The 25,597-nt window shown below is 39.9% G+C and overlaps 1 protein-coding gene across 1 annotated transcript in view; it reads right to left on the bottom strand.

The window, feature by feature from the left end:
- The window catches only part of Lama2 (laminin subunit alpha 2), a 337,962-nt gene that overhangs the window by 111,217 nt on the left and 201,148 nt on the right, over positions 1 to 25,597 (bottom strand). Inside the window, 5 exon segments of the mRNA XM_026786227.1 lie at positions 1,358 to 1,521; positions 2,191 to 2,307; positions 11,038 to 11,248; positions 12,491 to 12,653; positions 18,196 to 18,307. Of these exon segments, the coding sequence (XP_026642028.1) occupies positions 1,358 to 1,521; positions 2,191 to 2,307; positions 11,038 to 11,248; positions 12,491 to 12,653; positions 18,196 to 18,307 (767 nt within the window).

Raw genomic sequence — 25,597 nt, 5'->3', positions numbered from 1 at the left:
CCTTCCTCTCCCCCTTTCTCTCCCTCTCTCTCTGCATGTGTGTGAGCATGCACAAATGAAAATATGCCCATGTGCACAACTTGAGGGAGTCAGTTCTGCTGTGTGGGTTTTGTGGGTTTTAGGGATTGAACGCAGGTCTTCAGACTTGGTGGCAAGCATCTTGACCTACTGAGCATTCTTTCTACCACTTCTTAAACCTCTGTGATAGCCACTAAAGCCTTTGCAACCATGTGTGTAGGCAGGTGTGTGCAGGGCTACGGTACTTCCCATCAATCAAACGAATTCTACAATGTCTTCAGAGTAGGCACACTTCCCAGAAAACATAAAGAGATCATAGGAAAAAAATCAAATCATGACTAACACATCCCTAATGGGATATTTGGAATCCAGGTGTACTGATTACTGGCCACTGATTCATCTATGACTCTGCTCTAGGTTGGGGAAAGTTTGTTCCAAAACTAATCGTGCATGGGATGCTTGTGTTTCCAGGCATTCTTTCTGCATCAATGATTATCAAAGATGAGAACACAGACTTGCATGTGGTGCATATCAAGTAGATTTACCCTGGAAAATTATTCCTAAGATGAATAGTTCCTGTTTTCGTGTGTGTGTATGTGCCAATCACAAAAGTACAGAGGAAGTAAATCAGCCATACCTAGAGTGTTGTTTAATAAGCAAACCCTGAGCTCCAGCTCTCTTTCCTATGACCCATGTGATAATCCCAGTTACAGTGAGCTGTTATTTATTTCATTTCTTTCATTGTTTTCAGGGTTTCTTATAGGCCAGGCTGGACTTGAGCACACTGCAGTTGAAGCTGGCCTGGAACTTGTGTCCTCCCCTTCCCAAGTGCTGGGGTTATAGATGTTCACCATCCAGCCCTGAGCTGTTCCTTCAGAGTGGGACACGTGCTGTCTTACTAGAGGGAGGAGACTGAATGGCTGTTTATAAAGCTGCACATTTAGAGGCACTTGGAAACAGTGAAATGATTAAATTGCATTAGAAACATAAAACTGAAGTTTGCAGCAGAACGTGTTTGTGTATTATTTAAAATGCTAATAGGACAACCCTGGTGCCTTCTAATAAAGAACAAAACACAATATTGTAAGGGTAGCCTAAGGCTATGTTCGTTTCCTAACCAGGCATAGTTGAATTCACTTTCAACTGTGACTTTTGATACTTTTCCAGGAGATGTATGTCTATGCTCTCTAATTAGGATCTTCCATAGAAAAGCCATGCGGCTCTTTTGTTCATAATTATGGAAATCAAGACGTGAAAGCGATTTTCTGCCCTTTCTGCTTGTCTAAACTTTTGGATGAGTGTCAAGCTCTGCAGACATTTCCAAGCACACATGGCGTACCCATCAAGCACAGCAGACGACTCATTCAGCTGAACAGCATGACTCTCAGCTTGGAAGACCTTCTCAGCAAGCTTCCTGTCCTTTATTTCCTGAGAGAGGTCATCTATTTTGTCACTAAGCTCCTCAGACATCGGTGGCAACTTAGTTTGAATGTCTTCGACGTACTTGATATGGAAAGAGAAGAGACAGCATTAAGAGCAGGTTCATTCAGGCCTCCTTGAATTTCCTAATTTCTCTAGGAGATACAATCACATATGCTTGTTTATCTCTTTAGAAAACATTTAGTCTACTGGCACAGAAAATATAGAATAAAAAACAGTTATTTAATAGAAATCATAGAACTTTATGAAGCCCATTTATAAAAGTACTTTTCTTGTAAGATTACTTCATAGCAACAACTGAACATGTGACAATCATCGGGACCTTTTAGATCTTTGTATCCTTATTCCTACACATGTCCCGATGCAACGTGAAAGACAGTGGGCCAAAGGTTTCCAAAAGTTAGTCTCTTTTAACTAAAGCTATATGAGATAACAAAACAGATGGTAAGTTCTGGCCTAGGAACAAGGAATGATCTGGTCACCATGATGAGAAAAGTAATAAGAGAAGTAGAAAAAAAAACAACCCAAGCTTGCTTAAGTGAGTACTCCAATAAAGTTAGGTTCTAACTGTTAACATTACCTGCATGTCCCCAACACTGTACTGCAATAATATATTCTTACAAAAACACAAATATAGGCTTTTGTTTCTGTGGCTGAGTTTTGCTGCCAGTGTGGGAAGGAATTAAGTCATCATATTCTTTCTCTTTGTTCTGAGCGTTATTCAATACTCACATCTATGACAGAGCTGATTTCATCTGCAAGTCGGTTGGCTTCATCAAGTATGTCATTGCCCTCCTTTAAAGTGTTCTCTATTTGTCGTTTGCCATTTTCAATAGCCTCTTTCTTTTTCTGTAGCATACAAAGAAAACAATATTACACCAGCATCTGGGTAAAACCCATCCCTACTGTGGTTTCCTATTTCCCCTGAGCTGCCTGAACCACAGGTTCAATAGCAAAGTATATATTGACAGTTTGGCCAGATGACTATGATGTAACTTACCCACTCAACCCTCTTAAGAATTCTTCAACATCGAGCATACACAGGCCATTTCTCTTCCCCATTTGAGAAAGCCATCCAGGTAAATAAAGTGATGTGATAGTTACTAGAGAGTTAACAGGATTGCTAAGGCAAAGTGGGACCTTCATCTTAACTACAATGCAAGTGCTGACCACGTGCCACCAGGATCGAGTGTGCCAGACTAAACGGGAAAAACGTGATGAGTTCCAGGATGTACACAGAAATAGTTATTTGTGAGCATAACTGTACTCTAGGGAAATACCAGAAATTCAAAAGCTGGATTTTTAAGGGAATTTAGAGAGAATACCTTCTAAGAAGAAGAAATTACTCTCTCCCCAAGAATAAACCTAATGGATTATTTCATAAAATGAGAACAGACTAACTTCTCTGTGAAACTTATGGCTTGTCTCAAAGCTACATGAAGCTCATTCCTGGCCTAGAAGAAGAAAATCAATGGAAGAGAATTACTGCCATGCCTTTATGTGGAGTTTGCCTTTGCCTATTATTTCCTTTGTACTTTAAACTCATTTGTATTCTGCCTACCCTTCTTCCCCTATGTGTTTAATGAAATCAATTAGAATGTTAGTCTCTGGCCTTTATATGTTTTTCATATAAATAAATACTAATGATAGCTTATACATGTGTAGTTTTCTAAGATGCACAGAGCAGCCTATAAGCCTTTGATTCTATGGGCCCCATCTCCATCCACTTGAAATAAGCTGGAAACTGAGTCATTGCAGTGCTATGGTCTTAGTGCTTGTGTCTCCATCAAATTTCTATGCTGAAATTCAACACTCCAATGTATTAGTGTTAGGAGGTGGGGCCTTTGGGAGATGATTAGAGAATGTAGCAGAAACCTCTTCAATGGGGTCAGTGTTCCTGTAAAAGAGCCTCAAGGGAGCTTATTCACCTATGCACCATGTAGGGATACAGCAAAGAGATGAGATTTTGAGCCAACAAATAGACCTTCACCAAGCACTAATCCTCCTCTATTCCCCTGCCCTTGGACTATATGACATATATTTATTTTGCTTTTAAATTAGACAGCTCCGGATTTTGTGATGGCAGTCAGAATGACCTAAGTCACTAACTGAGGAATCACAGACAGCATAGGGAAGTGGGGACAGGGCTAGAAAGATACTTTAGCAGTTAAGAGCACTTGGTTCAGTCTCCAGCACCCACTTAGTGGCTCACACCATCTATAACTACAGTTCCCTGTAGTTATAATAATATAATATAACTATTATTCCCATAGAGGTGAATAATGCCCTCTGTGACTTCCTTGGTCTCCTGCATGCATGAGCTACACAGACATACTTTCAGATAAACACACATTCACTTAAACAGAAAATTTTAAAGTGTAATTCTAATCTACCTAACAGGCCTTGGATTTTGAGCTGTAAAGGAACAATCTCTTACATTACAAAAATCATTCTTGTGATTTGCACGAGTGAGTGCCAGCTTCATACCTCCTTTTTCCCAATTTTATCACCCACCACTTCACCACGATCCCAGGACACATGTCTTTTCAGCGCCCTCTACCACATGTTCTTCGGTTCTTTGGCTCTGTTCCTCTGTATTTTCTGCTCATGGCCAGTTCCCTGACTATCCACCTGAAAAATCACCTGTGTTCCTCCTGATCATTATGTACATGCTAGGTAAAGCACACCACATTCATCAACAGCCTGCCTGAGGCGAATCCCAGCTTACAAACCTTACAAGATTTTGAGCAAGCCTTGTGGCCTCTAACAAATTGCATACATAGTTCCTCAGGACTCAAGGTGTGGCTCATTTTCTAGCAGCCCGGGTCTCAACAGGAAGCTCGCTAGAAATGTAGCATCTCAATTCTTTCTGGGAAGTACTGACTCAGAACCAACACTGTAACAAGAACTCGGGCTTCTGTGAAAGTAGATAAAAAAAAAAAAGACTTGGCTTATAAGTCTTTGGCCAGGCACAAAGAAATGCTGTGCAATTCTTAACCATTATATTGTGGTTTTGTTCTTAGTTCTCAATTATTGTTTATGTGTATGTGAATGTGATTGTGTGTATTTTTTTGAGTGTGTATATTTATGATTGTGTGTGAATGTATGTGTTTATGTGTGTGAGAGAGACAGAGAGAGAATAGTGTGTATGTGTGTGTGTGTGTGTGTCGAGAGAGAATAGTGTGTATGTGTGTGTGTGTGTGTGTCTGTGTGTGTGTGAACCTGAGTGTTTGCTCTTGTGTATAGTGTGTGATCATGTTTAGGTAGTAAACACATTATCTGCAAAGTAGGTACATGTAAAAATACATACATGTGCATATGTTGAAATAGATACCTTTATCTTAGTTTTGACACAGTGTCTGTCACTGAACACAGAGTTCAAAGATCTGGCCATGCATAATGTCTGAGGAGCTTCAGGGATCTGCCCATCTACAAACCCTGGGGCTACAGACACAGGCTGCAACACAAGGCGTGTGAATGAGTCCTGGGGATGCAAACTCAGGACCTTGAGCTTGTGTGGGAGGCACTTTGTCAACCGAGTCACCTTCTAAGGCTCCATTAAAATTTATTCTGTGGGGGTATTTCACCAATTGTAGGCATACAAATGACTTTCATTTTCTGTGCATGTTGATAGATCATGGCTAGTTTTTTGGGGGGTCTAAAACACTAGTTATTTAATGGACATCAGAGATAAGCACATCCCAGTGCATGTACAGGAACCACTAAAAGGACACAACCTACTGAACTGTGCATGGTGATGGACACTGCATAGAATGTTTAATGAGGAATCATAGTGAGGGCTTGCAGATCATGCATTATATAACCAATATACACTATACAAATAACCAACAAACCCTTCTTACCCTGTATATTATCTCACATGTCCAGGCTTCTAAGCATTTCACATACTTCTTAATTGGAACCGAGAATATATCCTTCACTACAGCGTGAGTCCCACAGAAACAGTTTTATGCAGCACCTGTCTCTCTAGCACTTCTATGAACTTCCCCAGTGAGCAGGTTTGAGTGAGTGAATGAAAGGGAAGCTTATGGCTTGTTCAGTGACACAGCTCACTGAGCCATTGTGTCTCTGGAAGGTTCAGGGGAGTATTTGATTTGTGACTGCTGATTTCTTTGCAAAAAATTGCAGTAAAAGTTCCAGTGTCACTGATTTCCAGTCACATCTTTGCTTTCAAGGGTCTGGAATTCTTTACATAATAGTCACTTACTCCCTAGCTCTGTATAAACATATGGAAATTTACACTGCACACAGAGATTCAAAAGTGCTCTTTTAATTGTGATTTGCTTGTAGCAAGGCACCAAAGTCATTTGAAATGCTTTTCTGGGGCTAATGAGATGGCTCAGAAGTAGGAGCGCTGGCTGCTCTTCCAGAAGTCTTGAGTTCAACTCCCAGCAACCACATAACAGATCAAATTATCTACAATGGGATCTGGTACCCACTCTGACATGTAGGCATACATGCAGGCAAAACACTGTATACATAGTCAAAAAGTTACTATGCCAATAGGAGGGAGAGATATTTCCATCGGTGTGTTAAGCAAAGAACTATATCAATTCACATTAAAATAAGCTATAGAGTATCTGTTAGTTTAGGGAACCAACTGTAATGTAAGGGTCACAACATGCTCCTTATCACACTAAAGCAAATGATGATCTAGAGAGTAAAGAAGTTTTAAAGGTGGACAGTTTTCAGATTACATGATAGACTCCAGCTTTGAAACAATTAATATGGAGATTTGGAGCTCTAGGGAAATTAGACAAAATATTGATTATTCTTTGCTTTACGACATTTTTCTGTTGTTCTTCTTGTTGTTTTGTTTGTTTTTTACTTGTTTAGTTTTTGGTTTTATTTCTGTTTTCATAGACAGGACTTCTCTGTAGCTTTGGAGTCTGACCTGAAAACTAGCTCTGCAGACCAGGCTGACCTCAGATTCACAGAGATCCACCTGCCTCTGCCTCCCGAGTGCTGAGATTAAAGGCACACACCATCACTGCCTGGATTCTTCTGTTCTTCTTATTGATTAATAACTGTGTTTTTGTATTTGTGTTGAACACCATTTAAGGCTCTAAGGCTACAATCAGAATTGAAGATATATTTCTTGGCATTCCTCTGGAAGAGTAGTGTGGTATGAATCTTAAATATTCAACAAAGGCCAAATGCATCATTAATAGAAGAAAGTGAAACATTTAACAGGTATGTTTCCTTCTTTCTCCTTCTCTTCCTTCCTTTTCTCCCTTTTTCCTTCCGGGACATCATAAGGTGACCATCCTTCCTCTACAGGGTGTCATAAGATGATTCTCACCTTTAAAGTGATCCTCCCACCATGATGTTCTTCCCTGCCATAGACCACAAACAGTGAAATGAGTAAGCTATGTTCCGAGACCTCTGATAGATGGATGGAACCTAAATAACCCTTTTTCATCCATTTTTTTTTGTATTTGTTCTATCACAGCCATTGAGGGATAATTAACACTGAAGGAGAAAGTGCTTTAGTAAATTAATGTGTCAACTTAGGTAATCATGAGATCAGTGTTATTAAAAAAATAGAAAGGAATGAATAAAGACTGACGTCAGATTTAGACTACATTGACAGGAAGCTCAGACTGTTTAAGAGACAAACAGGAAGACCTATCTTTAGAAACAGACAATCTTTAAAATTATGCTAGGGGTGAGGGATGACTCAGGAAGCCACACCTCTAAGGAGTTATTGACAAGTAATGGCTGCTATGGGAGGGAGAATCAGTTTTCTTTAGGAATAAAGTCCTTCCCGGGGGGTATCTGAGCTCTAGCCTATGACGCTTTATCTATGCACATACTGGTACCACTAAGTGGACACAATGAGTTAAAAAAAAAAGAAACATCAAGTTGGGATGAGAAAGTGGGGGTGCATAAGAAGGAATTTGCAGGAGAGTGGGTGATGGATTTGATCAAACATATTATATGCATTCATGACATTCTTAAAACATATATAAAGTATTCCATAATCATAATTAACTCATTCTATTTAGATATTAAGGTTCAGTATATTCCTACCTTTTCTTTCTAGCTAATTAGATCCTCACCCCTTCGGAGCCTATCAAGAGGAGTACTGCCCTTCTCCTTTGCTGTCGTGTATAAGGTAGCTTTTGTAGGAGTCTACAAACACCAGGTTCTGTATACCTTTATGTCAACTCAGTTTTCTTTCTTACAATCTTTCTTCAGTCAAGTTCTAAGAGTAGACATTGGGGCAGAGGGATCAGTATGTATCCTTTGCTTCACTAGGTTGCTCATCTGATCCCCTACCCTGTTTCCTCTCCATTCCTAGCAATGCCCTTGTAGTAGTTTGTGTTCAAAGCCTTCTGTGGTCTCATTCCAAATGGCATTGCCAGAGCTATCTTTCACTCCTGACTTTTATACAACTTGTAAATGAAACAACCTGTTCTACTTGAAATTTCTTCACCTTTTACCTTCATAGTTCCATATTTGAGTGCATAGTGTTCTCTCCTTCTATCAGTTTCTCACAATTTTTGGTGTGGTGCCATTATTTTTGCAAATATTTTTGGCCCTCCTAGCCAATATAAATTACAACATTAAATATAGGGAAAATATAAACTGTCTAGGTTTTTCATATTATTTCAGTTAGTAATTATTCATACTCAATCTGAAACGGCTGGGTGACCAACAGTGGTTAGATTTGATCAACATTTAAATGTTAGGTCAGGTTGCTCTCTTTGGCCAGAATCACATTATTTAAAACACAAAGTTGAAGTTCCAGTTTACATGAACTCCTAACAAACCCTTGAATGTGTAACTTTAATATATGATTCTGCATTTTTGTTGCTTCCTGTAGTGTTTGAACTGTGAACAAAATTCTTTAGTCACATAACCCAATTTTCTTCTAACTCAAGATCTGGAATCTGCTTATTCCCGCTGGATATCTATGCCAATTCTTTCACAGGTACTCGATTCCAATTCTACCAACCATGAATTCTCTGTCGGGTATGTTACCTCTCTTCCTGTGTTGCTTTTCACGTGCCTTCCCCTATTTCTGAAACTTTCCTCACCCCTGCTTCTACCAAATGGTACCTATCTTCTGGCCCAGAACAAGTGTCAGAAGCTCTACAGAGGGACAAATCAGCTGCCCCATCTATGTCATTCATTCCATGATAATTACTGAAGTGTTAGTTTGGTTTGCTTCTTTGCCTGTGTGTAACTCCAAGTCAACTCAGGTTATTAAAACCACCAGAGTTGTTGTTTTTTATAAGTGTGTCTAGACTTGAGGTTGTGTCTGAGTTACTAGAGGATTTATTTTGTTTTGTTTGTCTTTTGAGGTGAGGTCTTGTTATGTAGCCAGTATAGTTTGGAATTTATTACCCTTTTGCTTCTGCCTCACTGGCACAGGCATTATAGGTGTGTGCCACCGTTTCCAACTTTGGAGGCTAATTTAAGAACAAGGTTATTAGCTGGTCATTTTAAAATAAATAAATAACTATCCATTTGACTTGTATCTGAATATTACCTTAATAGCAGGTCCAGTACAATGGAAGTTTAAAGCCATTTCAGTATTAAGGTCACTGTTTTCAAATGTGTGTGGCCAGTAAGCTAATCCAAAGATCTTAGGAATGGACACCAGAAACATCTTAGACTAGTCTATGAAGATTCCACATGGGAGTCCAGGGATCATAGATATTGTTTTGTTAATGAGTTCTTTAGTCAACTTGTGTGTGTGTGTGTGTGTGTGTGTGTGTGTGTGTGTGTGTGTGTGTGTAAATGTTCATGTGAAAGTCAGATGAGAACCTGTGGGTGTCAGGTCTCTCCACCAAAAGGGTTCTGAGAATTGAACTCAGCATTTTAGGCTCTGGCACAGGGGCTCTTATCCACTGAGTCATGTCAAATGGCCCTAAGTGACATGTTCTAAAGGTTAGTCTGGCACCTACCAGATTAGTATCCCTACCGATATACACAAACAAACAAAAAGCACCATACTTTATTCATGACAATTTACTTAATTCACCTATCTTATCCAGAAAGTATTTAAACAAGACTTCAGTTAAGTCTGGCATATGAAATAAAAACACAAAAATGATGACCTGGAACTTCAGAGCTGACTGCATAGGCACAAGCATCTGCCAGGGATGCTTGGTTTTACACATCACTAATGTGAGGAGCAGCCGCAGGTCCCATTCAGTGTGCCACTATAACTCTTCTTGAAACACTTCTCAAATACACAGTATGCTTTCCACATTAGGGATTCTAATGTCTTCAGCTGTTGTCATATAGAGAGGCAGACCTCTGGGTATAGCACTGGGATGTTTCAGAGCTAAGTGTGTCATCATGGAGCCCGTGACAGGAGAGTCTCATCCTTTTCTGGCTCTCCAGATGCTGTTTTATTTTGATTACTGCTAGTATGTCAGTGGTCCCTGATTTGGTTAAGATCAGATACAGGACTTCTAGCAAATGCCCACCTCCTCCATCGTCTACCACTGTGACAAGGCTAAATCCCAGAAGAGGAAATGTCTCCCCCAGTTTTTCTTTTAATTTATTTTCCTTAGACCCAAAGGAAAACAGATTAAATAGAAGAACAAAAACTAAAATGTGTGGCTGGTTTAACTCTCTGACGGTGACATTTAAGAAACATTTTAGAAATTGTGTGCAGCACTGGAGTATTGGGCTCTTGCTGATTGTGAAATTCCACATGAGCAGAGCTGTGGGTTTCTTCTGGCATTTGGATCTGCTGGGAAACCAACAGCAAGAGGTGGGCTGTGTGTGGAGGGAAAGGTTTAAACACCAAACACAAGTCTGTGCCGTTGTGTACACTGCATGCACTCCCAGAGAACCCAAGCAGTAGCCATGTTATCATCAAGGAAGAAAATGAAACAATGAATAAAAAAAGGAAGTGAGGGAGGGATAGAAGAATGGAGGGGAAAAGGGATGCTATAAAGGACCTATTTTGTTTAAAGTTTAACAGCACTCTGGTAAGTTGTGACTGGTCTCTGTGAGAGAAAGGAGGGGAACAACCCAGACTCATCTGTCATGGTAGACCCATTAAAAATGTCCTTGTCCATGAACTCATTCCGGAGAGGAAAGACATGAAGGTTCCCTCACTCTGGTCTCTCTGGTCTCTCATATGCTCAGCTTCTACACAAGCAGAGGGAAGCATAGTGATTGCATCTGCATCTCTGAATTCAGTTTGTGAATCCAGTTGGTGAACCGCAAAATTGTGTGACACTGGGGCTTAGCCATTTTCTGTGCATGTTACGTTATAATGCACTCATTGTAGAACTTGGGAATGAGCTGAGACCATCTGGAGTTCTAGGTGTCGACACACTTGTCATTGACAGGGAGGTTCCCTGTCTCTCAGGGAGGAGCTTCTTCTGTGCCATCCTTATAGACCTTCCATAGTCTGAATGACACAGACACACAGACACACACACACACTTTCTCTCTGTTTTGATTCTTCGATGACCTCCTAGAGTGATAGTCTTGACCTTTGTAAACATATGCCAACTGCACTATTCTAGATGAATTCGACCTGCTCCCCATTCCCAAGACTGTGACAAGAGGGCTCCTGGCTCTCACCTCCAAAATGGTCATGTTTTTTTGATTGGCAGTGGACAAGCGATTAGCATCTCGTGTTTTCTCTGTGGCTTCTCTCAGTAGATCCCAAGCATCATCAAGTTTGTCCTTGTAATCTGCCAGTTTCTCACGGAGATCCTTTTCCCTTTCTTCATTTTGGGCTCTGGGCTCTCCAAACAGCCTGTTCACTCTCTTCAGAAGGCTCTCTGCTGCCCTGTAAACACCCCCAGCCCAAGAAGGCATCATAAGGGTTTACTTATATTAAACTATGTTACCAGGAAATGCTAACACAAAAAGGTTAAAAATACATGAAAACACACCAATAGATTCACTATGAACCAAGTCAAGGTGAACAGGTGTCTGCTTGTGGCAGAATTTTTATTAAATTTGAGAATATACTGTTAAATATAGTAGTAACTTTATACTTTTTAATTGTTTAGGGGCATTATGCCATTGTCACTGTGTGACCAATGAAAGAAAAATTTGGTTTTACTATACATACAAAAGCAAAGAGACCAAAATGCCAGTTGTCCCATCACAATGTGATACTTTCTTTGACTATGAGGAGAGACTGTTTGCTAAGGCAACTGTAGATAGAACTCTCAGGGTTTTGCCATGCTAGAATAATACCATAATTTTGTCATTTTGTCTTTTTTTTTTTAAGCTGAGGACCAAACCAGAGCTTTGCTTTTGCTAAGGTCTATCTACCACTGAGCTAAATCCCCAAACCTCTTAATTTTAATTGACTCTACTTTTTCTTACAACCCAGCGATTTAGAAAGTCTTTGACTTAAGTTACCAGCATTTCTTAAAATGGTAAAACGTGACTTATTTATCATTTATCAAATTGGTGGTCATTGCTTTCTCTTCTTCCTCCTTTTCCCCTTCTCCCTGTCTTTCTTTTCTGTTCCTTCTCCCCACTTCCTTCTCCTTCTCTTTCTCTCCTTCTTAGACAGAATTTTATGTATACCAAGTTGGTCTTGGGTTAGCTATGTCTCCAAGAATGACCGTCAACTTCAGATCCTCCTGCTTTCTATCCCACAAGTACTAGAATTACAGGTGTTTCATCATGTCCACTCTATGTAGTGTTGATCATCAAAGTCGGGTGTTATGCATCAAGAGCAAACCCCTACGAGCCAAGTCACACCTCCAGCCTTGTCAGCATATTGATAGTTCTAACGTTTCTAATACCAGTCATTAGCAAATCAAGCCTATAAGCCTACTTATAAAAGGCAACACGGAAAGGTTCCTTTACTTATTATTTTATAGATAGGAAAACATGCTTTTAATTAATTTTAAGGCAAAATAGGGAACTAAATGAAGGCATGAAAAATAAATAATAGCAAACATCCCTGGGGGAAAAAAATGTTCTGTTCACCTATGGGATAGAAACATGGGATGCTCTTAATAATGCTGTTCAAAGGATGAAATAAAAAGACCGCAGAACATCTACTCACACCAGCTCATCCTCAGCAACTTCCTTCTGTGTTTGAAGATCTTTCCTTCTGAGTTCCTTCAGCATCCGATCAATGTCGTCCTGTAGCTCTTGCAAGTTTCTCTCCACAGTCTTGTCTTGACTTCCCAACGTTTCATTTAGTTTTACAGCCTTTTCATTTATAGCTGAATGGGGACAGTAAGACAACTTTTGTAAATTAAGTAATGAAAATTATATGCGCAAAGTTGGCATTCAACATCTGGTCTTCTCCCTATCTCCAGGGTGTCCCTGTTTGGGAACCAGAGGTGGGTACCACGACATTGGGCAGCAATGAAGAAAATGTGACATAGCTCTCTATGTTAAACTTCTATTGAGAAACCACAGTAATGAAAGTATTGTCTGTCTAGCCTCAAATGGAGGACATCTAAATGAGGAACAGATTCAGATTCTCTTTGGGTCAAAGGTCAAGACAGCGGATATATAGGTTAACACCTTGTGCCTGAATACAAAAGATCATTTGCATTGGTAACCAGTCATACCCAGTCCGTTTTAGGATACTGAGAATGGAAACGCTATCATCTGTGAGGTCACTGAACATGGACCTGCCTTTGTGTCTTCACAACTGCCTCATCTTAAGTTTTTAAAGGAGGGAAGGAGCAGCAGTTTAGGGAGGAGGGATGTAGACTGGGTCAGAAAGATGCATGTCTTCAGCAGTCACATCCATCCCGGGGACTGTGTTTACTATGCAGTAAGTGGGATTTCAAACTGTGCTCTTCGGAATATTAGCATTCTCCAGGAGCTTCAAGTACTCTACAAATGATGTCTGTTCTGCCAAAAAAACTGCTTGATAGGTTGGTGTTCCGGGCATGATTTCATTTGGAAAAAGAACTCTCTGTCAAATGAAACTTTAAAAACTTGCTGAATTGAAACAGTTACGTAGCTCTATCATTCATTTTAGCCTCACAGTTTCTGGATGTTCTATGGGACGTTAATTTGGTGAGTTGAAGGGAGATATTTCCTCAAGCTCTTTGTCTTTTGAATATATGCTTCTACATTATTACCACGGAAATCCTCCGAGTGAGGAGTCTGGCCTGCCCTAGAGGTATTTTCTAACATTTAAAGGTTTATTTGAAGACCTCTTTAAGCTGTAATAAATCTTGAACTTTCCCTACTGGAGAGATTTTTTTTTTTCAGGTTTGCAGTGTGCAGAGTTCCCAAGTCAGATACACACAGCAGTCAGGGTGGTCTTTGACTAGGTGACTCAGAAATGTGGTGCCCCATCCAGTGGCAGAAGCAGCTTTTTGGAAATGAAGATTCCTAGGTCCTGCCACAGACTGACTGAGACAAAGAGTCTGCCAACCAAGAACGAGCACTCCGGTGTTTGATCAAGTCCTCCAGAAGTTTTTGTTGGGGTATAAAGAACACTGACAAGTGCAAGAAGCTGTGTATTTCTCAACTGCTCTTTCCAAATCACCCCTTTTCCTCGTAAATGTGTTCGTGTAGAAATCTGTTGCAGCAAACACTTGTTCCTGATTATCAGAGCCGTAGACATCATGCTTATTTTCCTTCTGAAATCTTAATGCAAAATTTAACTCCGTGTGACAGTAGGTAGAGATGGGGCCTCTGTTATCTTAAAGTGTCTTTTATAGTCTGTTCCCAAAGATAACTCTCCTCAGAGAAGAATTTGGTAGGAAAAAAAAAGTGACCAGAGAATAAGAATAAGGAAACACCGACCTCAGCTGTATCTTTTAGAATATGTATGCCATATTTTTCAATTAAAATGTAACGTGAAGACAAAAAGAAGCCATCAGGGCACACACAAATGGTTGCAACAACATGATGCTCAACTGAGGAAGAAAACAAAACTTGTAACTAAGAGGGGCTGGATCCGAGATCAGTGGTAGAACATTAACCAGCATGCGTGAGGACCTCAACTCAGTCCTCAGCACTGAGAAGAAAGCTAGTTGAGCAAACAATGTTTGATCCTCTACTGCTTATGTAGGTAGAATCAGAATTTAAACTAAAGATCAATGTTATTTAATCCTTCGTTCCAAGGTATGCACTGCCCCTTTCAATACATTTCCTACAAAGTTGAAAATAAGTGCAGAATATACCACTTGAATTGACTCTACTTCTTCTGGTCTTCTTTCAGAAAAGGGTTTTATGGTAATTAAAATATTTTAAAGGCAGGGTAAAATCACCATGAGGGGAAACCAGAGGAAAAGAAAAAAAAATGAGAATGAAGGAAATGTTTCTAGATGGAAAGGCAAGCCATACTGTTTGTTCTGAAATATCTTAAACCAGCTTCCAATCATGACAGCATTCTATGCGCAACACGGAACAAATGGGGCCTTCTTAAGAAAAGCATCTGTTAAACAAACCCAATCCACTCCTGGGAGGAAGAAAATATGCTCTCTTTGTTAAATCCGAAAAGCTCTCTTACTGGTAAGTTTATCCTGGAGGAAATTTGCTAGTCTGTTCTGAGAACCAGACAAGAAAGAAGATGTCTAGTGTTAATAAAGTCCCGCTATAAGTCACGACATAAACACTAATGGAGTTGATCTCTGTCCTTCATTAATTCTAACCCATGAGATAAAACGCAGCTCCCTCATGATCTGATCAAGAGTCACGGCATAGTAGATATACAATTACAGTAGATATAAAAATACATCGTGGTTGAATGGAAGCTGATTGTCTGTGAAGAGGCCATGACTCATAATGGAAGACTTTATGATAGGTGAGCACTTCATCTATCTAAACAAAACTGAAACAGACGAATGCCAGGTCGAAGCACTTGCTTTTCCACAGCAATGTACTGCCGCTAATAAAATGTAAGTCTTCCTAATACCCCCATTACTGATGATTAGGTGAAGGAAAAGAAAGTGTGGCTGTGTAGGATAACCTGTATAATCTTTAGGCAATTCTTTCCCTTCCTCCCTGCCTTTTTCCTTTATTGTCTTCCCTCCTCATCTCCTTTCCCTTTCTCTCCTCTTCCCTAAACTGTTAAGCCTTCTGTAGCCAATCTCGCAGAACATCTTAGCTGAAATTTAGCATATTTCTGGTATATGCAAATTTGAACTTTGTTTTAATGGTGAGTGTCTGCTGGCAGAAGTGCGCTGTGTTCCTATTTCCTCAGATACAGCTATCCCACATGATACCTTTGATGTGGGAGTCCCCTCTCGGTGCTGTGATTACCATTAATGAATAAAGAAACTGCCTTGGCCTGTTGATAGGGCAGGACTTAGGTAGGTGGTAAGGATTGGACTGAATGCTGGGAGAAAGAAGGGCAGAGTCATGGGATGCCATGGAGCTGCCACCACCAGAGACAGACGTGCTGAAACTCTTCTGGTAGGCCATGACCTCGTGGTGATGCACAGATTAATGGAGATGAATTAATCTAAGGTATAAGAGTTAGCCAATAGCTAGAGCTAATGGGCCAAGCAGTGATTGAATTAATACAGTTTCTGTGTGGTCATTTTGGTTCTGATGGCCAGGACAAACAAGTGGTTCCTTGCAACACACCTTACATGAAGAAAATGGTGCTGTCGCTGCACAGATGTATTTAGATCGTCTGTCCAAAGCATAATATGAGAAATGAAAGCTACCTCTCACAACTGACAATGCTTTTTCATCTGGAGTACAGACCATAGATGTGGTTAAATACTATCTTTACACTGTCCCTTGTGGTGATGTTTGTTGATGATCTAACAAAAAGAGCTTGTCTGAGGATCAGAGTGCAGAGACAGCCACACTAGTTAGCCATAGAGGCCAGGCAATGGTGGCACAAAACTTTAATCTCAGCACTAGGGAGACAGAGATCTGTTGGTTCTAGGCCATCCTGGGATACATGAAATAGATCCAGTATAAAAGAGAAACAGAGTCAAGAGGTGGTGTCTCACTTTTAATCCCAGTATTTGGGAGTCACATGCCCTTAATCTTAGCACTTAGAAGGTAGAGACAGGAAGGGCGGTGACTGGGTAGAGAGAGGAATATAAAGTAGGAGGAGACAGGAGCTCACAGCAGTCACTCTGAGGAAGTCTGAGGACAGAATCACCCCTTTGGTTTGAGCATTGGTAGAGGTAAGAACTCTAGTGGCTGGCCTCTCTGCTTCTCTGATCCTTTCACCCCTGATAGCTGACTCGGAATTTTTTTTTTTTTTTTTATTAAGAGCAGTTAGAATTCATGCTACAGTCCCTAGTGGTGACTTTGTGTGGTGTACAAACTGTAAGATGGTATCTAGAAAAACAGCAAACACCAAAAAAATAAATAAATAAAATAAAAAAAGAAAAAGGTCCATGCTAGCAACTATATTCCTGTCTCTCTCTGGGGTGGGAGTGGGAGATTCAATCCAAAGAAGGAAGCAAGCAGTGATGACCCTGGTATCCACTAAAGCTTATATTAGCAGTTTTGTTTACAAACAAGTAGCTTTTAACAAAATATTTATATAATTTTGTTTATGTGTATTCACACCTTGGGTATTTGTATGTATACTGGGTACATGCAGATGCCTTTACAAGCCACAAGAGGGAGATGCATCTCTGGAACTGGAGTTACAGGAGGTATTAGAGCTGCCTGATAGGAGTGCTCAGAATCCAAGCTGAGTCTTCTGCAAGAGCAGCAGCTCCTCTTAAGCACTGACCCCCAAGCCAAACCTGAAATGATTTTTAACATGAGGTACTAGGAGGCTGTTGGGTGTTGAGTATTTGAGACTTCAGACAGAAGATGGGAAAGGTTACCTTCAGAGATCCGTGTGGAAGAGAGGGGGTCTGTGTCATACATTTGTTATTTGGGGACATTTTCAAACAACATCCATGGAAAATAATGCCAGGGAGAACACAACAGTTTCATAGACCAGACCAGGGAGCACAGCAAACTAACTGAGATACTTTGCTAGAGCAAGTAACGTGTTCTACTTCAGAACGGACTGGTTTGAAAACGCCGTTGCTCCACGCAACAAGGGAGTCGATCGTTATTGTTGCTGGACCACCAGTCAGAATTTGCCTTTAAGTTTAGCTTACATTCTCTCTGAAAAGTTTGCAGTATTGTAGAGCAACGAAGATGCTTAGCTTCTTAAAGAAAAGAAGCCACTCTTTGAGCCTTCTGAGCACGCATGCATATTGAACATTTATTTATAGAGACTGAAGTGTTAAGGACTTCTTAGTCTGGGCTTGTGCCCAAAGAAGCGGCTTCCACTTTAATTCTCAGTCATATCGGGAGATGCCAAGAACTAATTCCTGGGGAATTGTGGTCTACATGCCAGGGAGCCTCTAGTGAACTCATGCAGCCAAATCCTGAGCAACAGATGTTTTCTCAGAACCGGTACCAAGTACTTGAAGGACCGTTTTGAGACATGAAAGAGCAGTGCTCATGTACCAAATGGATGACAAAAATAAGTTTTAAAGAGAAAGGATTAATAAACTGTAGATGGTTTTGCTTAGAAAAAAGAGCCAAGCATAGGTTTTTCAATTAATTATTTAATTATCCTAGAACTGATTCCTATTCTACACCCATAATTATTAAATAATCAACCACCGTTGCTCATTTAACTTGGTAGACTAGATTTCAGCTAATCACGACCCCAAGTAGCTCAACCAAAATACTCTTTAAACCTAAGACTTGAATTTAGAAAAGACACATCTTTACAAGGGGAATTGCAGCCCCATAAAATCCTTTCTTTAATTTTTCTGTAGGAGAAAAATAAAAATAAAAAATGTGATTTTCTCATACCTTCAGCATCCTGGACAAGCCCTTTAATGAATTCTTCTAAGGATTTTGCTCTTGTGTTGGTCCTCTCAGCATCTTGTCCTGTTTGCTCACCATCTGCTGTCACTTTGGTCGCCTAATGATCCAAATTTAGGAGAAGTATAATTAATAGAGACGATGAAGTTCGAGCTAGATAAGCTCCCACTGGCTACATTTTCTTTCAGATTTTACTTTGAGCCAAAGGCAATCGATGAATTATTGATCAGATGTGCCGGCAATGACACCCCGCGCTCAAGTATACAATTAAACTTTATTACTTTTTCTATTAAATGGAAATCAGAGAGCTGTGTTTGGTCCTATTAAAACCCCTGCTATATGTGGTGACACAAACGTGTTAATACACAGTTATTTTGAAGTATCTTCCAGGCTCCAATGCCAAAAGTCTTTAATGGAATCCTCAGCCTCCACATGCTACAGTTTTGTCTAGTTTTTATTTTCTGAAACCGTGTGTGTGCAGCAATGATCTCTTGAGGGAGGAACTGGCTGTCTGTCTCAATAAGCTTGATCCTATGGATTCACTTTAGATCAATATGCTAATTAGGAAACAAAGGGGGTGGGGAGTATTTAGCTACTCAGTACTAAATGCCTGCTTTGCAACACTGCCAAGACGCCAAGAAAACATGACGGCAGAATTAATGCTTGTTTTCCTATATGACATCACTAGAAATATGGCTGTTAATCACAAAATCACACACCATGATCAACGAAATGAAAAAAAGCCCCCAAACAACTCTACCTTCCAAAGTGCAACCTAAAACATACTCATGCTGGATCATACTGGAAACACCTTCGACACAGTGGGATTGATTCGAAGTGTTCTTTGCAGACATAACAAGGTCAAATACAATAGACTGGATGATGTTAAAGATTTCTTTAACAATAATGCAAGGTTTATAGCACAATGGCATGGGCTTAAGCTTTATTTCTTTACATAATAGGATTTCCCTTTTGTTCAAATCTGCTGGTGATCTAGTTACTGACACTGAAACAGAGAACCAAAATGTGTCTCTGTGTGATATTGCATGAGGTTCAAGTTTGCTTAGCAGTACCACGCTACAGCAGCAGTTCTCAACCTGTGGGTCACAACCCCTCGGGAGTTGAATAACCCTTTCATGGGGCTGCCAAAGACCATTTGGCATACCATATATATATATATATATATATATATATATATATATATATATATTCTAAAAGGAGAAAATTTACAGTTATGAAGTAGCAATGAAAATAATTTTATGGTTGGGGGTTACTGCTACATGAAAGGCTGGATATTAAAAGGTTACAACAGTAGGAACCACTGCACAGTCTTGCATTAGAGTGCTTGCATTCTAGGGAATGACCAGAGAATTAATGTTTTTTTATAAATATACATTGGATTTTAAATAGCAAATGTTTGTTTGGCTCACACAAAGCATGGCAAGAGATGCCTCAGGAATTGTTCTTCATTTTATTTTTTACCCCTGGGGCAACAAGAAGTTGAATTAACGGTGGAACCTAAACTCCAACTATTGTTACCCACTTTTTACATCTGCAAGCCTTAACATCACAAGGATGAAAAGGGAAGCAGCCACTGGAACCCTCTTAAACTCCTGTTTGCAGCAGGGAGCAGTGACCCGGAGACTGCTAATCAATGTACTTAATACTCTGATTTAGTCTTCTGAGATATTAATCATGGGATTGTTTTTTTCCTTTAGATTTTTTACAATTCTTTTTAGAAATAAACTGTGCTCATAATTTCTAAGTATGTTAGTTGTTAAGTATAATAGTAATTTCTTTCAAATCAGGGCTCTCTAGCTCTTTATGCCCAATATACCCAAGGCTTAGATGGATCAAATAAAATAACTTCACACACACACACACACACACACACACACACACACACACACACACTCTTTTCCAGTGTTTCCTTTGGTTGCTAACTAAGGTAAACTAATATTTTGTCAACCTGAAGTATATTAGAAGTTTCTGTGGTCTAAACCGTACCCGACTCTACTCTTTGACACCATTGTGATGTTCACATGTCACAGAACACCAAAACGGACTTGATCTTCAACATGGTCATCTTCCACTATCTTACAAATGAATGTATCCACAAGCACCAGTATATCCTACTACATAGAAAATATATTTTTGACCTAAAGTTTATTTTTTTTTCTGCCATAACACTATCTTTTTTATATTACCAACCAATCACATAGTCACACCAACAGGTACACTAACCTTTAAGAATTTAATACAGAAGCCAGGCGGTGGTGGTGGTGCACGCCTTTAATCCTAGCACTCAGGAGGCAGAGGTGGGTGGATCTCTGAGAGCTTGAGGCCAGCCTGGTCTACAAGAGCTAGTGCCAGAATAGGCTCCAAAGCTACAGAGAAACCCTGTCTCAGAAAAGAAAAAAAAATAATATAGCTAATCCTTTAAAATGTATGTTAGTATGATCTCGCTTATATTTAGCTGGCCAAGAACATAACCATTTTGTTCTTCTTTTGACTTACTTCATTTATGGAGTATTATGTAAGAGACTTCATTAACAAACACTTCAAATATGCCAGTATTCCTGTATTACTCAGGTGAGAATCATGATCACAAAGGTGATCCCTAAGGCCGCATGGAATGAGTCTCCCTGACTCCCTTTCAACACATCACATAAACCAAGCAGTTCCCTTCTTTGGATCCCTTGGTTTCTTACTGTCTTGACCAGAATGGGCTTCTCCTTAATACTTTCAGAGAGTTTTACCTCCCTTCATTCATCCCTTTTAATTTTTTCTCTTCTTAGCACACCTGTTAGCAGGGCTCCTTAACTAGGTCTCCAGATTTACTGTAGACAAGTATTTCTTCCACAGCACAATGTATTTGGGAATCTCATTTATTTTAATGAATAAATAACTGACTTACCTAAATAATGACTTCCCTTCTCCTCTGGAAAGTAAGCACAGTGAGGGACAGTTTTGATCTGCTGTGTTCTTCATTTTGTATCCAGCTCTAAGTATGGTGTCTAACCTCAAAAAGTAAATAGTCCCTGAATGTGTTTAAATAGGCGACCAAACAATTTTTCTCATAAAACTTACCAGTGTTTTTAGACAATTTGTCATCTATCTGATTTCCACCTTTGGGTGCTAGGATTCTGTCTCACTTTCTTATTCCCGAGCAAACCAGTCGTGGTATGTGGCAAGTAGCAGGGGATCTAAAATGTTGGATGATTGGCTGGTATAAAAATAATGAAATCAGCCACCCTTCTGAAGTGCTAAAGCCTGCTGGAGAAATCCCAGTGTCATTCAGACTGACCATATGCCTGGTGCTTTGCTTGCCAGTGAATGTGGATGGCAGAACAGGTTTCTGGGCATTTCTCACTGTTCACATGGAACTGCTACTTATGATCTGCAGCTGAGTACTTGGGAGGAGAGCCAGGCAAGCGTCCCTCCATTTGCAGGAACACCACGTTCTACCTTGTACCCTCTTGGAATCTCAGAGTTGTGATGACACATGAGACCCCAGGATGGCGAAAGCAGGGTGAAGGCTTAGGATAGTTGGAGTCCTCAGACAGTTCAGGGCTTAATTAGGGTGAGTCCCCCCCCCCTTTTTTTAGCATGAAAGATAGTTTCGCCTCTTGGCTACATTCCAGCAGACAAGTAGATATGAAGTCCCTAGCACCACGACACTGCCTGGGTGGATTGAAACACTAAAGGCCAGGTTACACAGCCAGCCTTTGCCAGACAGATTCTGTGCAGATTCACAGGGCTTAGAGCACACTCCATCTCAGCCTCCTTCCCTGCTAGAGAGACACACCAAAACATGGGCCCCACTTCTACAAGGTGGAAGTGGAAGTATGGGAAATCTAAATGGTCCACTGGAAATCACACCAACACGTTTCTTTACTTTTGTTTATCTTTTGAGAATATGCTCACTCAACTAGATTGTTTTCCCCTGGCTTTTAGATTTTGTTGATTTATTTTAGAGTATTTATATGCAGATAGTATGCTTGACCATTAGGCAGACGTTAATTTACTTCTGAATGGTATGGCTTTTACTTCCCTGTGGTAACTCAAACAGGTCTCACCATGCCTCTTAAATTCAGTACCTCATTTTCTTGGTTGGATATTACTAGTGTCTTTCATTACGGGCTTCTCTATGTTAAAACAAGAATCTAATGGAGCAAATCTAACTGCCTAATAGACAACATTGCTTAAATGCCATCCACCTTTGCATCTGCAGCCTTATATGGGTTCTTGCTATAATTAAATTTCAGATATAGTCATTTACATAATATTTTCAAGGGTCATCTTCAGACTGCACTGTCTAGCTACGTGACAGTAACTCACTCCCCAGGCAAGTTGTTGGGCCAACAACACACAAGGAAAGAAACAGGAAGCTGTTACCTAGCCGTAGAATGGTGAGAGAGACATTTCTAAGGGTATGTCTTTCTGAATATGTCCTGTGTTACTTTTCAAAGGTGCAAACCAAGCCAGCAGGATTTGCTGCATATACCCTCACCCCTTAAAAGCACAGGAGGATAAATAAAGTATGATGCTATCAACCTGAACTTTAATTTTTGAAAAATGAAAATAAAGCATCATAAACGCATGCCTGCCATGGTTTTAAATATTGAAAAACTAGTTTCGCTGCTTTATATATGCTTCATCTTCATTAAGCTTGATTTTCAACAGACAGTAAAAGACAAAGCAAGAAAAGCTAAATTATGATATTCAGGCTGTTGCTAGCACTGCCTTCTCATAGATACAAAGCACATGGGAGGCAGCTATCAAAGAAAGTATCTAACTTCGCATAAGTGCTACCTCATTTTGGTACAGTTTTAGAGAAATTCAAAGTCAGTGCTGATTTTGGACTTGTCTACATGTTTTCTAGCTGCTCTCATGCTAATCTGTTTAGCCAGGAATGTTAGGGAAATAGATCACTGTTTCAAGATAAACACAAAATATGTAAGCACTTCTAGGCAAAAAGGCAGGTGTTTCACCAGCTATGTGGAGTGAAACTGCATGTGTCTCAACCGATATAAAGACTAGCCATCAGAGGAATGGAAGCTTTAGCTGCGAGGCAACTTTGGGACCATAGTGAATCTCAACCTTGGCTGATGTCAGAATCATCTTTGAGGTGTTCGTGAAAATCCCAGCATCACGATTCTCATGGTTCTGGGTCCTGACCTGGGTAAATTCTGCAATGAAATGCTAGTCCAAGACAGTAGGTATTGGAGAACAAGAAGTTGTAGCCATTGCATGGATCATGCTCTGGCCCAATCACATGACTCTTCGCTCATGTGCTGGCTCTGTAGTCTACTATTGGTACCTGAATCCTCAATCCTTCTGCTTATGATTTTATACGTTTCTATAAATGTTTGAATTTTAAGGGCACCTTGATCACCTTTAGAGTCTCGTTAGTAGAGCAACTTAGGAAGACGTGATTTCTACATGGAACAGGGCACCATGGAAGAGGTCTTGGCAGTGCAAAACACTAAGGAAGAACTAAAGATGTTAGAATAAAGCTACTTTTTATTCAAATAGCCCATTAGAAATGCTGTAGTAACTTAAGATGTTAAAAATCAAGGAAACTGGCTACATAAAGAACCTCTGCACTATTTTTGTAACTTCTTAAATATCTAAAAAAATATAAAACATAAGGTTTATCTAAAAAATAACATTGGAATTAAGCACAAATGGGTCATAGTGTAGAATGAAAAACTAAAAAGTTCCCAGAATGTAAGAAAAAAACCAAAAATATAGACACTCTTGGGCGATGGTGATGACTTGTGAGCTATAATATCAGCAGTAGACTAAGGGGGAAACATTTAGATAAGCTTGTCTACATTAGAACAAAAAAAAACGCCTGCACTTTTAAGAAAATGAAAAAATAAGCCACAGGACAGAAAACTATTACTTATCATACGAAGAACCCCTAATATTCAACAACAACAAAAATCAGACTGGGAAGAGACCTGGATGGGTAAGGTGCATGCTGCACAGCCATGAAGATCTGAGTTTGGATCTCCAGCACCCATGTTAAAAAAAAAAAAAAACAAAACAAAAAAACAAAGCAGCTGACATGATATTCTGCTTCTATAATGACCCCACACCCGGAATATAACAATACCAGAATCCACTAAAAACAAGTATGACAGCAACAGTCATTCAGTGCTGCTGAAAGCGTTTCACACAGTTTGGAAGAGATGGAGACTTTCTTACAAAGCTAAACACACTCATTTAAGAAACATTCCAGAAATTATGCTGCTTGATATTTACTCAAATGAATAGAAGACTATGCCCATACAAAAATCTGAATGGAGATATTTATAGTCAATTTCTTCAAAGTGCTAATACTTGGACACAATCAAGACATCCTTCATTAAGTACATGGATAAATCAACTGTGATGCGTGAAGACAATAGAGTATTTATTATTCAGAGCCCAAAAGTAATCATCTATTAAGCCATGAAAGGATGGAGAGAAACCTTAGGTGTGTATAACTCAGAGGAAAAAGCCAGTCTGAAAATACCACATTTTTGTTTCCAATTACACTGTATTCTGGCTAAGACCACACTATGGAGAGGTCTTAGCATAGTGAAACTATTCTGTAGGATACGATCACGTTGGATATTGACTGTTATACATGTGTATACAATGTGTACTGGCAGGAGTGAAGGTTAAGTGGGTTAGGAACTTTGGACAATAATACTGTAACGCTGTAGGTTCCCTGACATCGACAAATTTCCCATTCTAGCTGGGCAGGTAAACAGTGGGGCAGTCGAATGTGGGAGGGTGGAAAATGTGCAGAAACTTCCTGCTCCTTCCATTCAGCTTTGATTTGCACCTTTAACTGTTCTGTAAAGGTTTCTAAAAGCATACAAATTTAGTCTGCTGAAAAAAAAAAAACATGGGTTGAAACAAAAAAGAGATCAGACACCTCTGGGGAAATAGTACTTGTGTCTCTTGACTGAGATCACTAGGCTACAAAGGGTCAGTGAGAGCAGGGACAGTGCCAGCTTCGCTTGCACCTGTATATGCAGGTCTGCCATAGTGCCCACAATAGTGAGACCCAGCAGTCAACTGGCGAGGGAGGGAAGTGCTACCTGTTCCATGGACTTTCTTTTCTAATTGTTCCTCACCAGGTTAAACTACCCCAGTTTTAGGCATTTCTTGTGTATGTCTTTGCTCATTTATTTCATGCTTTATTGTGTATTTGAAGAAAATTATAACATCCTACGTACACACACACACACACACACACACACATACACACACACATACATAACAAACAGCTCCAACAAAATTAATCTTTGCTGCTTTATGTTGGTTTTTGGAGAAGCCTTTGGAACTCCTTCGTACACACACACACACACACACACACACACACACACAC

This window comes from Microtus ochrogaster, linkage group LG4 (genome assembly GCF_000317375.1).
Source record: "Microtus ochrogaster isolate Prairie Vole_2 linkage group LG4, MicOch1.0, whole genome shotgun sequence".
NCBI lineage: Eukaryota > Metazoa > Chordata > Mammalia > Rodentia > Cricetidae > Microtus > Microtus ochrogaster.
The sequence above is the reverse complement of the archived record's forward strand: the minus strand, read 5'-3'. Positions and strand labels throughout refer to the sequence as shown.